Here is a 14,906-nt window from a genome sequence, read left to right on the forward strand (position 1 = left end):
TTGTAAAATACGGTCAAAGTGCATACTTTTTATGAATTTAGGTAGAATGATTCAATTAAATTACAATTTTTACACTTGCTTAAAATTTTTTACTAATTTGCTCGCCTTTTTTAAATTCTGGGAAGTCCATTTATGACCATCGGCCACAAACCGCTTAATCCCACCAGCCCAGATGGCTCTTAAAAAACCTGACTCCTATAGTGTCTCGGTAAATGTAACAGTAGAGTTTGTTTAAAGGCGAGTAGTTGTGAAATGCAACTTTCAATTAAAACCGAGTTTTTTAGATAAATTCTGGACATTTGCCTTTTTATTTGAGGAGATTTTCTCCCATGTTTAATTCACTTTTTTGGATTAACTGAACTCGCTACACTTGTTTACTCGTCAGCGATTGTAGCATTTTAGGGTGATTGAATGGTAAAAGAACTTCACAGGCGTCTGAGAGTATAGTTTTAAGCAAGCAATTCTTTGTGGTGTTATGACATTTTTATTTATTTAATTATTTATCAACTACGGCCATCTTGTCAGAATATTATTTTTGCACAGCATGCAACCAGTCTGGTTTTTCTAGACTGAAAATGGAGGCTCAATGAAACAACATCGGATCTTCTGTCAGAATCTTTGGATTTGGTATCCCAATTTAGGGGTTTTGTTTTACAATGAAACGCAACGGTAGAGTCAATATATGTAGTGGTAAAATCGTAGTTAAATTAACTCGGTCAGCTGCATTTGTAAAATGCGTTTATTCTCTTGGTGACCTACGAAAGATTCCGTTAATGAGTTGGCATTATTATGTTGTTGAAAAAAAGTACTGCGAAAGCTCTTATGATTTGTATGTATTAGGCAATGTTACCTGAATCTGTATAATTACTTCCATGGGCCAGGCATCATGTGAGCGTGATCATCTTCAGCTATTTCCATGGAGACAAGTGAACGTGTGTGACTTCCATGAATGGCACTATTACTTTTGTCATTCAATAAAGGGGAAATCTGTCACAGATGTAATACCCATTTTCTCATTCCAAAGAGTTTCTCGTCTACTAACAAACAAATAGTAGGGTACTCTCAGGTCCCTGTATTGTTCATTCACCAAATAAATGCCACGCCAAGCAAATTCCTTTTTGACTAAAAATATGCTTTAAGATGCATGCATGTCATTTTAAATCACTAGTGCGGACATTTTGGCAGGAACACAAATTGATTGTGAATTAAAATTGAGTTTAACAGCATTTTTACTAATCCTTTCATTTAGAAGAGTCCTAGTTTTACGTGAGACCATGACAAAATTAGTTTACTTCACATAAGTTCTGAAAACTTAGCTAGGAGAGGCATTGTAGTAGTTCCCTTTGAGGCTGAAAGGAGGGTTTTGTATTTTTGAAGCTACTCGTAGGTACATGAAAATTCACAATTTAGTTAAATAGGCATACTTTACGCGGGAGATGTAAACAGCATTTGGCGCAGACTTGTTAGGCTCCACTTTTCTCGAATGCAAAGATACTTGCCAGCTGAATTTCAACATTTTCTAGTCAGAAGATAAGACCCGTATGTTCGTAAAGAGAAATTAGGTCCGTTTCAACCTACCTCTACAAAATGTTTAACAACATTCTGCATTACCAGTATGCCAATATGGAATTTGAAAATGGCTTTTAACCTCATGGTCTTGGTCAACTGCACGTCGCTTCTGCCACAAGTGCCAGTCAAAGCGGAATTTGGTAGTCCTAATATCGACCAGTGAGCCGTGAGTGACCCTGTTTGTTCCCACATTCGGTCACGGAAACATTGTTTTGCAACTGAATTGACCTGAGACAACCATTGCCAGTCCCCACACAGCTGACTCAGCTGGGTGGGGACTCAGGGGAGCGTGCGCGTAGACGTGATTGCGGTCAACCAGTCGCGACATGCGGATCTGCGCCACACTCACCGTCAGGTATCGAGACCTCGCGTACGCGTTACCTCCGGCTCACTGGAGGAGCGGTGAGGGCATGCAACAAGCCTCGCGTTCTTCTTCGGCTTAAATGCAGTCATATTCCAATTTACATGCCCGGATTTGAGTATTCGTTCGTTCGTTCTTCCGATCAAAAACATTAATCTCATGTACACCAGGAGACATTTTCCATCACAAGTTCACAGCTAGTTCACTTTTGTGTTGTCTGTGCTTAGTGTTTCCAAAAGAAGGCATTTTCACACATTCAGGATAGTCAGATTAAGGTGTTCGAGTAGCTGGGAAAAACATACACCACCGATTCGCTCATCAAATCTAGCAGGTGGAATGCTGCCTTACTTCCACTATAAGATAAAAAAATCCGGATAAACATATTGCTAAAAATATTCCTGATGTCACAGCTTGCATAAAGATAGCACACCATCTTCAGGTCCCTTTCCTGCTGGCAGCATATTTATCTAAGTGCTTAAATTCGCATCGTCACTAGGTTTTGTTCTGATTGACATAAACCCCTACCACATGGGTGAAAAATAAGCGTAGTATAAAAAATAATATAGGGTGAGGAAAAGTAGGGATACGAAAATTCCTCATAAATCCCTAGTTTGTTGAAGGTATTGCGCCACATTGCAGCATTGTGGCTTTCAAATCGCCTTGCCGTTGACAAGCATTGAAATGAACTTACGTGAACGAGAATGGATGTCTTACTCTTTCTCTTTATTTAAGATTAAGACCTTGCCCAGATACAAACTAGTTTGTTACCAGTGCACATTGGTGCTTTAAAGTAGACTCGTCAAGCCTTGCAACAGAATCCCACCAATAGTCACGCCAGTGTTGGGGGGTGGAGTGACTTTGCTGGGGTTGGTAAGCCACTATAATAAGTTGGTTGTTTGCTTAACTCTCGCTTTTGATAAAGGTACCACTTTGGGTCTCCGCCGATGTGCCTTCGTTGCGTGGGCTGGTCTTTGGCCTGTGCCAGTAGCCCCGAGCCCTACTGCATGTCAAATGTGCATATTCTGCCCGAGTAATGTCTTCCTACGTCTTCAGGGAAATCATGGGGCGCTATACCACTACGTCTAAAATCAGTCAACACAGTATTAAACAATAAGTAGTTCTATGCAGAATCAGTTAGTGCAAAAAGTAGAGAAATATGTGACAACCAATCGTCACACTTTCAAAGACAATCACCTTCCGTATCTGAGCTCCTAAGTCCTTTCAGGACCAAAATGTTTGCAACCTGAGCGCTCCGCGTGTTTAATTAGATTGCCCAGCCCGACGCCTACGAAAATGCGTTGCAATGAGAAGGCCAAGTATTTCATTTAAAATCCCATAAAACCGTCGTTTGTTTATGCCAACGTCCCCGCGCGTGATATACAGGAACGCATTCGCAGCTTCAAAACGCCACATTACACACATGCCGAAGAGCTCCTATATCGACGTAGCATCGCAACAAGTGGGTTAAGCATAACATTTACTTACCCCCTCCACGACCATTCAGATGGCACAACTAGGTGGCCCAAAATTTATCGAACACGAACTATTCGGTGCAAATGGACCACGCTTATGTTTATTGCGTAAGCAGGTTGAATTGATGTAGGGTTAAATGAAACGTACGTTTCAGAACAAAAGGTCACTTTCTCATTCATTAGACAATTCTAGTCCCTGCTGACGTGCAACCCATGCCCTTGTCAACATTTGCTCAAGTGTCAGAGAGCAGACCCTCGTTAACCAATTTATCGGAAACCGTGAATTTCCACCTAACTTGGGCTTATTATTCTAAGATTAATGATTGGAAAACTCCACCCTCTGAACCTTCCAACGTTCTAAGCCCCGACCACAAGCACACCATGCATCAATATGAAGGCATAGCATTTCTATAGTGCAGATCGGAGGGACATAATGTTGACAGTTGAGGATTAAATCGAATAAGATAATCGATGTGAATTTGAGTGGACACACCTACAACACCGCGCCAACAAACGGCTGCACAAGCTGGCATACGCAGCGACCGCCTTAGTCGACACCAAAAATCTGCAATTCCAGTAGCCCTACCCAAAGGCTACGAAGCCACTCAAAGATCAAGTGCAGGAGTGGAACCCGGCGAATGAATCTCGACTTGCGCAAACCCATGCACAGCGGCCCCTCCACCGTCAGCAGACATCCGAGCTAGACTTTATCTCGCGGAACTCCATAGCACACCTTCGAGAACAGATCAAAGGATAAGTCCAAGCGAGCCCTCCACCTCACTCTTATAAGGGAAACCACAGTACCGACTAGGGCCTGAAAGGCTGAGTGACCCCAAGAGGGTGCCACGCCAGCGGAAAGATTGCCCTCAAAACGTTTCTTCACTAACCTCAAGTTGAAGGATACCTGGATGCAGAGACCCATTAAACGACAGTATGTATCTTACAAAATGAGACGATACAAAAGTGGGAAATGCATCACCGTTTATAAATAGGGCATATACAACTGCGAATGACAGACCAATTTATTTAACGCTGCTGTCCCCAAGAATTTGGACCTCCGTATGGTGCTGGTCTAGAATACTGAGGACCTCCGCGCATGGGACCGCCGCCATAGGGCTGCTGGCTATAAGATCCAAATGAATCAGCAGACTGGTAGTCCCAAGATTGTTGGTAGTTATCATATCCATAGCCATTGCCTGCGAAAGATCGGAGATTAATCTAGCAGACTAGCTTACCATATTGATCATTACCGTAACCATAACTAGAGCCATACCCACCCTGGTTATAGACATGATTCCAACCCTGTTGACGGTAATCAGGAGGGCCTATGATTTAAGCAAGCTTAGATTATATGCATACCCTGATTCCAAAAGTTTGGTCCTTGACGTGGCGGGCGCGATCTAAGCCTGCCCATCTCCTCCTTACTGAGGGCTTTGCGTACATCGATTTTATGATCTTTAATGGTATGCGGACGGCCAAGAATAACCTTATCGACTGCATCAGTATCGTCAAATGTAACAAAACCAAAGCCACGAGACTCATTAGTATCTTTTGCCACAACAACGGAAGCCTCGACAATCGTGCCAAAGGTAGAGAAATACTCATTTAAATCTTCGCTGGTAATATCCTTCTTAAGAGCCCCAACAAAAATCTTCTTCACCGCAGCATGTACTTCCGGGCTACTTTCCTCACGTGGCATCGCCCGTTTAGTGTCAATTTCCTTCCCATCGAGGGTGTGTGGACGTGCGTTCTGGGCAGCATCAACGGCGGACGCATCCTTGAAAGTAATGAAACCGAAACCCCTAGGTTTCCCAGTGTGCGAGTCCTTCATTACAACAACGTCGACGATTTCACCATATTTGGAGAAGTATTCCCTTAAAGACTTTTCCTCAGTCTTGTGATTAATACCACCAACAAATAACTTCTTGCCCTGATCCTCCTTCGCATCCCCCTGCGGCTTCATTCTCTCACGACAAATAGGAATCTCGGTGTGTCTATATACACGAAGCTTAGTAATGACAGCATCAGCATCATCAAACAGTTAATCATTAATAGGCTAGTATGACGTTTTAAGTCCCGAATCAACCCCTGTTGTCAGGCAGCAAACTGCTGAATCAAAAAATCTTCCTTTGAAAAAATTTAATTTTAGTAATATGCAAGATTACCCCAGTGATTTAAGAAGCCTGTGTCCCGACGACCACAAAGAATCAGATCTCACTAAGCCTTATACTTAAAACATTAAGGAAAGATCCACTGAGAGCAACGTACCCGCAACCCCCCGCATTCATGCTGGAGCCACGCGCTTACTCCAAGACAGCTGACAAACCCAAGCCATCCCCCGAAAACCGTCTCCAAGACCCCGCCACATCAGACCGCCCCACCAACTCAACAGCTAGCCGCCACAGCAACCACGACGAACACCACACCCCACGACCCAAACAGGTGAGGACATCGGGAACCCACCCCGAACCGAGAAAGGTCAAGCCCGCCCAAGGGAGAAGTGACACTTGCCACTGTCAATAGCTTTATTAACAAAAAAAGACAAGGGAACAAAAACTGCTGAACCGTGGAACCTGCATCAACCTGCCGCTTTAGCGGCGCCCTAGACCGCACCTATCGTATGCAACATGGCAGCACAGACCTAAGCTATAAACCTACGCCATCACCGACCTGCGCTCACATACTTCACTTTCAACCGTGACCAAGCATTACCTGCAAGTTTCCAGGCAGCACCAAGACTCCCTGCTGGCATCACCGGGACCCCGACGCCCCAATATCTCAAACCTGTACAACCGAAACAACCATTCAATAAGAGAATTCAAGTTCAATTATAATTTAACAACACTGATGAGTAAAAAACACCGTCGACATTATGCCAGAGAAGGATTAGCCTAGGCGAACAGGCTAAGCATTACGTATAGAGGGAGCATATCAGCGAACAAGCGCCACATGCCGACTATAGCAATGATTTCGAAGTTAATATACAAGACAGCTGATGGTGAATAATAAAGTTAAGGAAATGCACTGAGACAGCTCCCTGCATTCCTACATTTAATTCAAAATTATTGGCGCTGCTGCCAGCTATTTTGACCATAGGGTGCAGATCTAGGATAAGGCTGCGGACCTCCACGCATAGGACCACCACCATAGGACTGCTGGTAAGAACCGAAACCACTGTCTCCATTTGAGCTAGGTCCCCAAGATGGTAGAGGATCGCCATAACCATATCCTTGAGGATAACCTACCAGTCGTTAAATGTTTACGGTTCTTACCATAACCACCTCCATTACCGTAATTTCCATAACCTTGGTAGCCATAAGCCTGATTATACCCACTATCATAACGATGACCACTCCATGAGTTATCTATGCGACAAACAGACATTAAAGCTGAAAAGCTTACCATTGCCCCAAGATTGACGAGGATCAGGACGAGGAGGACGAGCGCGAATGCGATTCATCTCGTCTTTGCTCAATGCTTTGCGAACGTCAATCTTATTTTCATTGATGCTGTGCGGCTTGGAGAGAATAACTTTATCTACTGCGTCTGTGTCATCAAAAGTGACAAAAGCGAATCCACGAGACTCATTTCTGTCTTTCGACATGACCACAGAAGCATCCACCACTGTTCCAAATTGCGAAAAATACTGCGACAGGTCCTCGTTCGTCACATCTTTTTTTAACGCCCCAACAAAAATCTTCTTTACGGCAGCGTGAACCTCAGGACTCGTTTCTTCGCGGGGCATGGCTCGCTTTGAATCAATAGTCTTCCCATCAATGGTATGTGGGCGAGCAGCTTGTGCTGCATCCACTGAAGAGGATTCAGCAAATGTAACAAACCCAAAACCGCGAGATTTGCCAGTTCTTTGATCTTTCATAACCACAACATCGGTAATTTCGCCCCATTGAGAGTAAAACTCGCGCAACTGACCTTCGGTCGTAGAATGGTGTAATCCACCGACAAACAGCTTTTTATCCTGATCAGCCTTAATATCACTAGCTGAACGCATTTTGAAGACCGTCTAGAATGATCAACGGAATAACGAACAACAAACCTGACGGGAGTAGAACGCAAAATGGCAGTCCAATGAAACCCTGAGGCATCTATTAAAACAAAAGCCCATAGAACAAATAACACGCTGATCCTTTTTTGTTGATTTTTGCACATCTTTGTAGCTGCAGCTGTGCCTAATTTTTTTTTTGCCTTGCAGCAGTTAATAAATTTCAGGTGTTTGCATGTTGAGCTAAAAGGTTCACTAAAGTTTCGACTACGTATCTAATTGTAAGAAAGACTGGTATGCAATCTATGCTGAGTCCTAGTATTTTCAGATGACAAGTGGGTTTTTTTAAATTGGAATAAAGGAGTTTTTTCGGCCATCACTAATCTCCAAAGAGAAGATGAATGTTAAATTTCTGGTGAGAAAGACAAAACAGGATCCACTTTTTATCAGGCAATGTTCTATTTTGAGTTTCTGATAGGCACCTAAATTCAAGCTCCTGTTTATTCTGGTCAGAGCATTTCATTTTTTTGCCATTTTTTGCCCTTTTATATTACTAACCTAGTCCCCCCAACATTTGTAGTCTGAATTAAGGTATTCTTTGAGTAATGCTGCTTCCAAAAAAATGGTGTAGCTGTAAATTTCTCTTAATTGTAATTGAGCATACCCGCCTCTGAAAAATGCTTCTGCCAGTGCAGAATTATTTCCGGTAGTTTTACTTAGAGGATAAAATTTTCAAGGTGTTTGATATCAATGCACATGTGACTCTCCGAGGCTTTTTCATAGTCGGGTAAAGATTTATTGTTAACGCAAAGTAAGACTGGGAGGCTATAGGATCAGATGGAGGATCATGCTCCTGAGCGGAGTCCGTGTGTATACGTACACGCCTAAATGTAATGCAAAGCTTTTCTCGGATCAGGTGGTTAACGACTACAGGATAAGTAAGGCACATTAAAATTAAGTCAATGCAAATCCTCATATTGAGCAAGATGAGGGCTATCACCGGTTTTAAAATCAAAAATAACCTTTCGTTACCTATTTAGGTACTACTAGCAGCAAGCAATTGGAGTGATGTACGATCCTCTTGTCCACTTGTCATTTTCCCCACCTAGCATTCAGTACAGACGTCACGTACAACCGACGGTCATTGCATAGATTCAGATAGCATCTTGAAAAGTGAAGACAAAAATAACTGTCATTGGCAATCGTGGTCATCCCTGATAGTGCCAGAAACATACGAATAATTGCTCAATTGAACCAATATATTACCTTAGATATAGGCAGAATACATTGAATAGCAAATTACTAGAACCGCATCCACGATCAAGCAAAGGTCCCACCTTCGCCGATAATTTAAGAGGATGAGAGCGTTATTGGTATCATAACTTTTGACAACGCAATTGCTGATCCGTTGGAGGTGCATGCTGGGCCAATTCATCTGTTCCTCAAGTAACTCTCTTCAGCGAAATAAGCATAATTAACCGTACCATGCAATTCCCTTTAAAAGGTGACAAATTACTCAATAAATCTTGTTGGAAACGGTAAAACATACCACAACATGCTATTTTTAAAAAAGATACTGTTCGCAACTGCCCCTCATTTTGGCGAATGAAAAGCACCAATTGTTCTAAGTTAGGAATAAAGACTGATACCCACGGAGAGTGGCCTAAGGAATGGATTGAGACACAGAATTTTGAATAAAGTTTCTGCACAATAAAGGATTTAAAAGGAAGGCAAAGAGACAGTCCCAACGAAGTGTACGTAAACTCTTTTTGACTATTTTTAGGCCAGGCAAGTGCTGCATAGGGCGCTGCCGTTTGGTCATCCACGATCACTCACAAACTGAAAGTGCAATGGCCCACGTACTGTATATCATAAGTAGGTTTTTTATTTTAGGGCGGAGATTTGAGTTATTAGTTGCAGGTTTACGAATCCCAGACCACAAATGAAAACATTTCGATAGCAGAACCAGGGATTTTGTCTGACTAGAGGAATGCCGTAGGTTTGTTGAAGGCAAAAAGGGAATCGATGGCAAGCTGGCGCTGAAAAATTTGTTGCTCGAATCTACCCCTACCTCATGAAAGGGGGGTGGAGATCTTGAAAAAGTCAGCCGACCCGAAGACGAAGGGGAATCGCACCACGCAGCCAATGTAGAACACGTTGTCACAGCTTACATCGAATGGTAAAAATGGATCCTAAAAAAACTGTATTTCCCGAAGTTGCTCGACATTATTTAACTGTTCCTCAATATTGTAAATTTTTTGCGCTTTTCACCAACTAGGCGTAGTAAAATAGCTGACAATATGGCCATATATTGGTCTTAAGTGTTACTGTATACACAACTTCAGCATCCGTAGAATGGGTGAAACCAATGAAAGCGGGGGTTTTAAGTTTCAACGGGTTTACAGGGAATACCATAGTTACCCGGCGGATATTACGTGACGTTTCAAAAACAGCTTGATATACACAAGAAAAGTCGGATACACATCGAAAGTTTATTTCAGTAAATGAAAAAAATAAAGCACTTATAAAAAAATGTTTACATAAATCCAACTCTTATGGACACGACTTATCCATTTCACCACAAGGATTTGGAGGACCAGTCCAACACTTTTTGAAATACCTTCTAAACGAAGCCGAAACAAATGATATCGAACTTCTATCCTTGGTCAAATCTGGTAATGACCAGGCGAGTCCATGCACCTTAAGTTCTCCCACCTCTTGATAAGCTTTAAAGAATTCTGCGTCAGGCAATTTTCTGCATCGATATTCCTCTTCATTAAGCAGAGTTTGAGCCAACTTCAAAAAGATTCCCCAAACGGGAAAGTCAGGAAGAGGTGTTTTTGCCAGAGATATTTGTAGATCGAATGCCTTGAAATTAAGTGTCTTTAGTGCTTCTATGGCGCAAATATCATGCTCCTTGATTGTATCAAGCACGGTTGGTTTCGATTCGTTAAGTTTATCGAAGCCGTAGATGCTTCCTAAGCAATTAACGTTAGAAAAGAGTTTCACCTTACCCCAATGTGTGAGGCTAAGTGAAAAAATGAATAAATTGGTCTTATCTTTGAAGTACGGCATTAGTTTCATGGCAAACCAACTAATATTCTTGAATTCGATGAGACCAACGTAAATGGGAATAATAGTAAAATTTTCTTTATGACTGAGAAAAAGCATAATCTTAGAGACTACCATACTCTTCCATTATTTTCGTGATGAATGGCAACTGAATTTCAACTCCAAGATTCCTTTCATCTTCCAGACGGGAGATATACTCGCAACTTCCTGTTTTCCATATTTCATGGCTAACTTAAATAAAAAGTGCAAGAAGATGTATAAGTATCGATAGCCAAATACATGAGTAGAGAAACAACAAAATACGAATCAATTTGGACAGATTTGTCTGACTTTATTGGACTCTAAATACTTTAAACTTAAAAAGAGACACACTCATTTACGACATCGGATCTTTAGGCACATTTTAAATCTTACAGAGATAAATATGATACATAAACGGCAAAATACCAAATATCAAAGTGAATTTCCACGATGAAATGAACCGAGTAATTAGCCCAGCACAGACATTAAAGAAATTCAAGTGGCATATGCATATCATCCTTACTAAATGTCAAGGTTTCACGCTGCCTTACCACCCATTCCTATGAAACGAAGAACCCATAAAAACCACAATACGCTGCTTGTGTTTTATCAACCACAATGACTCACTGTCTTTGTCTACAGGAATACTGTAGTTGGATGTCATTAAGCAATCGCAAGAGGAAAGCAGAAACCTGTTTTCTACGAGTCGTTCATGGGGTGTAATGACAAAAATTCGCTTTCTATGATACTGAGTCTTTGGAAACAAAAAAACAAACATGTTTATTGGGCAGATTTGAGCGTAGGCTTCAGCCATGATACCGCCAGTATATCGGAGCGCGTTGTTTCTAAATATAAGCTGTGATATATTGCAGGTACGGGACTATAATTGTCCTTATTTCATCAGACGGTAGACTGGGTGCCAGTTGTAAGAGACCTGCTACTTCCAAGCATAGGTCTCGTGCTTAAAGGATAGAAATAAAGATATTTAAGAAGTACGATTCTCCTTATACATATGAGCATCGTGAGTTAGAGCTCTTTCGCGATGACATATTGATACCAAGTCCTCGAAGCAGCGCCTGACCATAGCTACCGAAAAATAGTTTTACGCGTTGCATAGTCAGCACAGAAATTGTGTGATTAAACTAATGGTTCAAGGTTAGGCCGAAAGCTGATTTACCACAAATCAAGAGATTTGGGCTACCCATCGACATCATCATTGCACTATTAGTCAATTTCAAATGTAATTTCGTTGGCAAAAAATTCAGATTTTACAGGTTCCGAACGTGCAAAACAGATTTTATTCCAATTTTCTTAAGCGATATCTCTTACTGCATACATGGGTGGGTTTTCAAGAGGCTCCAGTGCATAAAGGCATGCATTAATAAAATGTTATAGTTACTCAGACGGCATCTCTGCGCTGTTAGTCCTCTGGAAAATTGTTTTAATTTCTACCCTTCAGACTTCTTCATGGTGCTCATGAGGAGTTTTCTACGTCACAACTAAGATGGTAGTAGTGATTAGGTCTTTTATTTATTCGAACAATATCTTAGATCTCCACAGGCCGTACTTCCCATTTGCGGCGCATTTGTAGCGTCCCGAGACTCCCTGAAGACGAAAGAAGACAAAATACTCGGGCAGAATATATATATTCAGCACGGAGGTGTCTGGGCTATTGGCATGGCCCAAAAGGCCAGCCCACCCAGCGAGGTACAAGGGGGCTAATTCGAAGTACAAAAGTGGCGCCTCACTAAAACCGAGGGATAAACCACTATCGTATTACACATTGTGCAAGTCCCGCTGGCGGCCTCCTAACCCCTCTGTACATTACTAGCGCGTGTACCTCCATTCTGCCTCAAATTATCACAACACCAACGAAGATTAAGGAAACCACAATGGTAACATGTCACACGACGATGCCCTTCTATCTAGCAGTAGCCCACAGGTCCATCCACCCAATCCGGCTCCAAACGCAAGAAAAGCACTCCTGAGCGCATCTACAAAACTGTTTCAAGCGAAGTAGTTACAACTGTGACCCACTCAACTGGAAACCTGTAAGAGTAGTAAGCTAACGTACCCCCCCCCCCCCCCTGTATAAAGAGAAACCTTCTTCTAGACCAACTAAGTTGAAGAAATTAAAATGTTATCACTACCGCTGATGTTCGCTCGCGCATGAACTTAAAAGCCTTGGCTTCCAAACCACCCTATCACTAATCACAAAAAATCCAAATGATCAATGAAAACGTCTATTCGAGACAGAAAGACACAAATGAAAGACATGGATTGCGATGTCTTAAAACGTCGCATTTCTACGGGCCATGAGAACCGCTGTGGGGCAGAGACCTAGAATTGGAAATGCATGCACTCCATTAGGGGTACCTAAACCGCGAAGACGAGTGGTGAGCTCAAAATATGCTGTTTACTTTTTATATTCGTTCGCAAAACTAATTTCAAGCGCCGGGTTTAGTATGCCATTCCCCAATTATGTTGAGAAATTATTTACACCTAAAATGAAATTAATTGAATCTTCCAAACAAAAAATTGGAAGGAGAATCTTGGTACATGGTTTCCGCTAGGCTGCAGGATCCAAGCCGAGTGACACAGCTATCCACAAGAAAATAACCTAAAAACTATTATTCTCTATCCTATTTAATAATCTTTTCTAAAATAAGCCAGTCTTAGTTGATGTGCTTTCGGAGTACATCATCGCCACCAATTCAGCAGTGTGAAAAATTGCTACCCACCCAACTCATTTAGAGTCTTAGAGAGGTCCTCCTCGCCAAATTTCCGGTTGGGGAAGGCCGTCTGGAGCGTTATCTCGCAACTGTTAATAGTCATACGAGTGGTGCTGTCTGGATGCATCGGCCAATTTTGGCTAACATAAAGGACCACGGCCCCTAAGTTTTCGGAAGATTTAAATGTTCCCCTTAATGGCTGTCCGAATGGAGTACGAATCTGTAGTCGACATTCTGCAGGAGAATTAGGCGACTTAGCTTCACGCTGAGAAGCCGCTGCGGGGGCGATCTCCTTGGAATGTACGCCCTTTCGTTTAGCAATCTGGAAAAGGAAATTCATTCATTTACATCATGACAACGTATTAGAACCAAAAAATTGATAGCGAGATGAAACGTATTTAGTATTTTAGACATAGACTTTAACGGATTAGTGTATTCACTAACATCGATAAATATTTTCTTGAACACATGGAATGTGTAAAAGAAACTTGCATATAAGATAAGCTATGTATTAATACACACTAGCAATAGTATGGGGCGCAGTTAATGAAAAATTATAAGCAATAGACATCAACCGCACCCTTTCGGCCTTCTCCGCCTCGATTTCTGCAAGAAGTTTTTCTCTAAAAAATAAAGCAAATCAAATTACAGGGGTGGCAAGTGTAATACATCCTAGACAAGCGCTTTCAATAGATTTTGGAGTGCTACAGGTATTTTCATTAAAAAATGAAGTGCCAGCAAAATTTTTTTTGAAAATTTGCCCAAAAACAGCAGCACAAGACATTTTTTGAGAGAGTTAACCGCATAAAGTAAGGTAGTGCTTACGACAAACAATAGAGAAGTTAATGAGAAGGAACCTAGGCAAACAAACCTGTAAGCTTTATCTTCAGCTCTGTCCCTTTTCAACTGCTCAGCCTCTCTTCTCATCATTTCTTCCCTAAACATCGCCTTCGCGCTCTGGGAAGCCTTCCCTTGTAAACGACGATTTTTCTCATCCTGAAGACATTTTTGTCTCTCCTCCTCCTCCCTCTTCATTTTTCTTCGAACTATCGCTTCCTCAAAAAATTAAAGCTTCAAAGTCTTAGAATCTACGTACTTCCAGTCGGCGCATCTGCACCTGTTTCTCCTCATCCGTAAGCGGCTTTAACTTGTCAGCAGATTCCTTAAAATTGATGTGTCCAGTTCGAGCACTGTGCAACTCGACATCATCATTGCTACGCAGAGGTCTTCCACATCTAATACGTGAATTAATCACAATGAAAGGCTTTACTCCTCGCAAACGAAAGATTGAGGGACCTGCGGCAAGGTTTTCAGTGTAGAAATGTTGATACCCAAATCATCTACACGTGTATTACTAAAAAAGCAAACCTCTCGTAGCCTGAGACGTCACCGAATCAACAGCAGGATGTGCAAAAATCCTAGGAGTAAAATTAACGCTACTAGAACAAACCAGTTGATTGCCGCCTCCAGGCCTTGGTGATTTGTTTCACTAAGCGCTTTTTCTCTAGTCTTATAAAAAAATTACGAAGCATTACGCGTATTCCTTCTTCCAACCCATCTGTACAAGCGTATCAATGTCATTATCCATCTTGAAAACAACACACGTTCCTTAAAGTACCCCGACTAGATTGCAGTCATGCGGTTCAACAAAACAAAGCTAAACAAAATAATTTATATCA

At 41.8% G+C, this 14,906-nt stretch overlaps 4 protein-coding genes across 4 annotated transcripts; all 4 read right to left on the reverse strand. All coding sequences in view use genetic code 11, as the record gives it.

Moving 5' to 3' along the window:
- Positions 1 to 4,428: 4,428 nt before the first annotated feature.
- On the reverse strand, positions 4,429 to 5,365 carry EGR_00074 (Heterogeneous nuclear ribonucleoprotein 87F; the record flags this gene model as incomplete). Its single annotated transcript, XM_024489323.1, has 3 exons — positions 4,429 to 4,598; positions 4,638 to 4,727; positions 4,762 to 5,365. 3 exons carry the CDS (start codon positions 5,363 to 5,365, stop codon positions 4,429 to 4,431), a joined length of 864 nt encoding a protein of 287 aa, XP_024356001.1.
- Positions 5,366 to 6,464: 1,099 nt separating this feature from the next.
- Positions 6,465 to 7,411, reverse strand: EGR_00075 (Heterogeneous nuclear ribonucleoprotein A2; the record flags this gene model as incomplete). The annotated part of the gene is made up of 3 exons (XM_024489324.1): positions 6,465 to 6,643; positions 6,675 to 6,791; positions 6,823 to 7,411. The coding sequence occupies 3 exons, from the start codon at positions 7,409 to 7,411 to the stop codon at positions 6,465 to 6,467; spliced, it is 885 nt and encodes a 294-aa protein (XP_024356002.1).
- Positions 7,412 to 8,114: 703 nt separating this feature from the next.
- Positions 8,115 to 12,489, reverse strand: EGR_00076 (hypothetical protein; the record flags this gene model as incomplete). Its single annotated transcript, XM_024489325.1, has 7 exons — positions 8,115 to 8,286; positions 8,740 to 8,856; positions 10,023 to 10,380; positions 10,417 to 10,559; positions 10,594 to 10,705; positions 11,123 to 11,249; positions 12,436 to 12,489. 7 exons carry the CDS (start codon positions 12,487 to 12,489, stop codon positions 8,115 to 8,117), a joined length of 1,083 nt encoding a protein of 360 aa, XP_024356003.1.
- A 296-nt stretch (positions 12,490 to 12,785) lies between these two features.
- EGR_00077 (UBX domain-containing protein 1-A) lies at positions 12,786 to 14,815 on the reverse strand (the record flags this gene model as incomplete). The annotated part of the gene is made up of 9 exons (XM_024489326.1): positions 12,786 to 12,835; positions 13,237 to 13,549; positions 13,808 to 13,850; positions 14,099 to 14,283; positions 14,324 to 14,462; positions 14,498 to 14,567; positions 14,596 to 14,645; positions 14,678 to 14,731; positions 14,763 to 14,815. 9 exons carry the CDS (start codon positions 14,813 to 14,815, stop codon positions 12,786 to 12,788), a joined length of 957 nt encoding a protein of 318 aa, XP_024356004.1.
- Between the last annotated feature and the right edge of the window lie 91 nt (positions 14,816 to 14,906).

This window comes from Echinococcus granulosus, assembly GCF_000524195.1.
Source record: "Echinococcus granulosus chromosome Unknown EG_S00001, whole genome shotgun sequence".
In the NCBI taxonomy this organism is placed as follows: Eukaryota; Metazoa; Platyhelminthes; class Cestoda; order Cyclophyllidea; family Taeniidae; genus Echinococcus; species Echinococcus granulosus.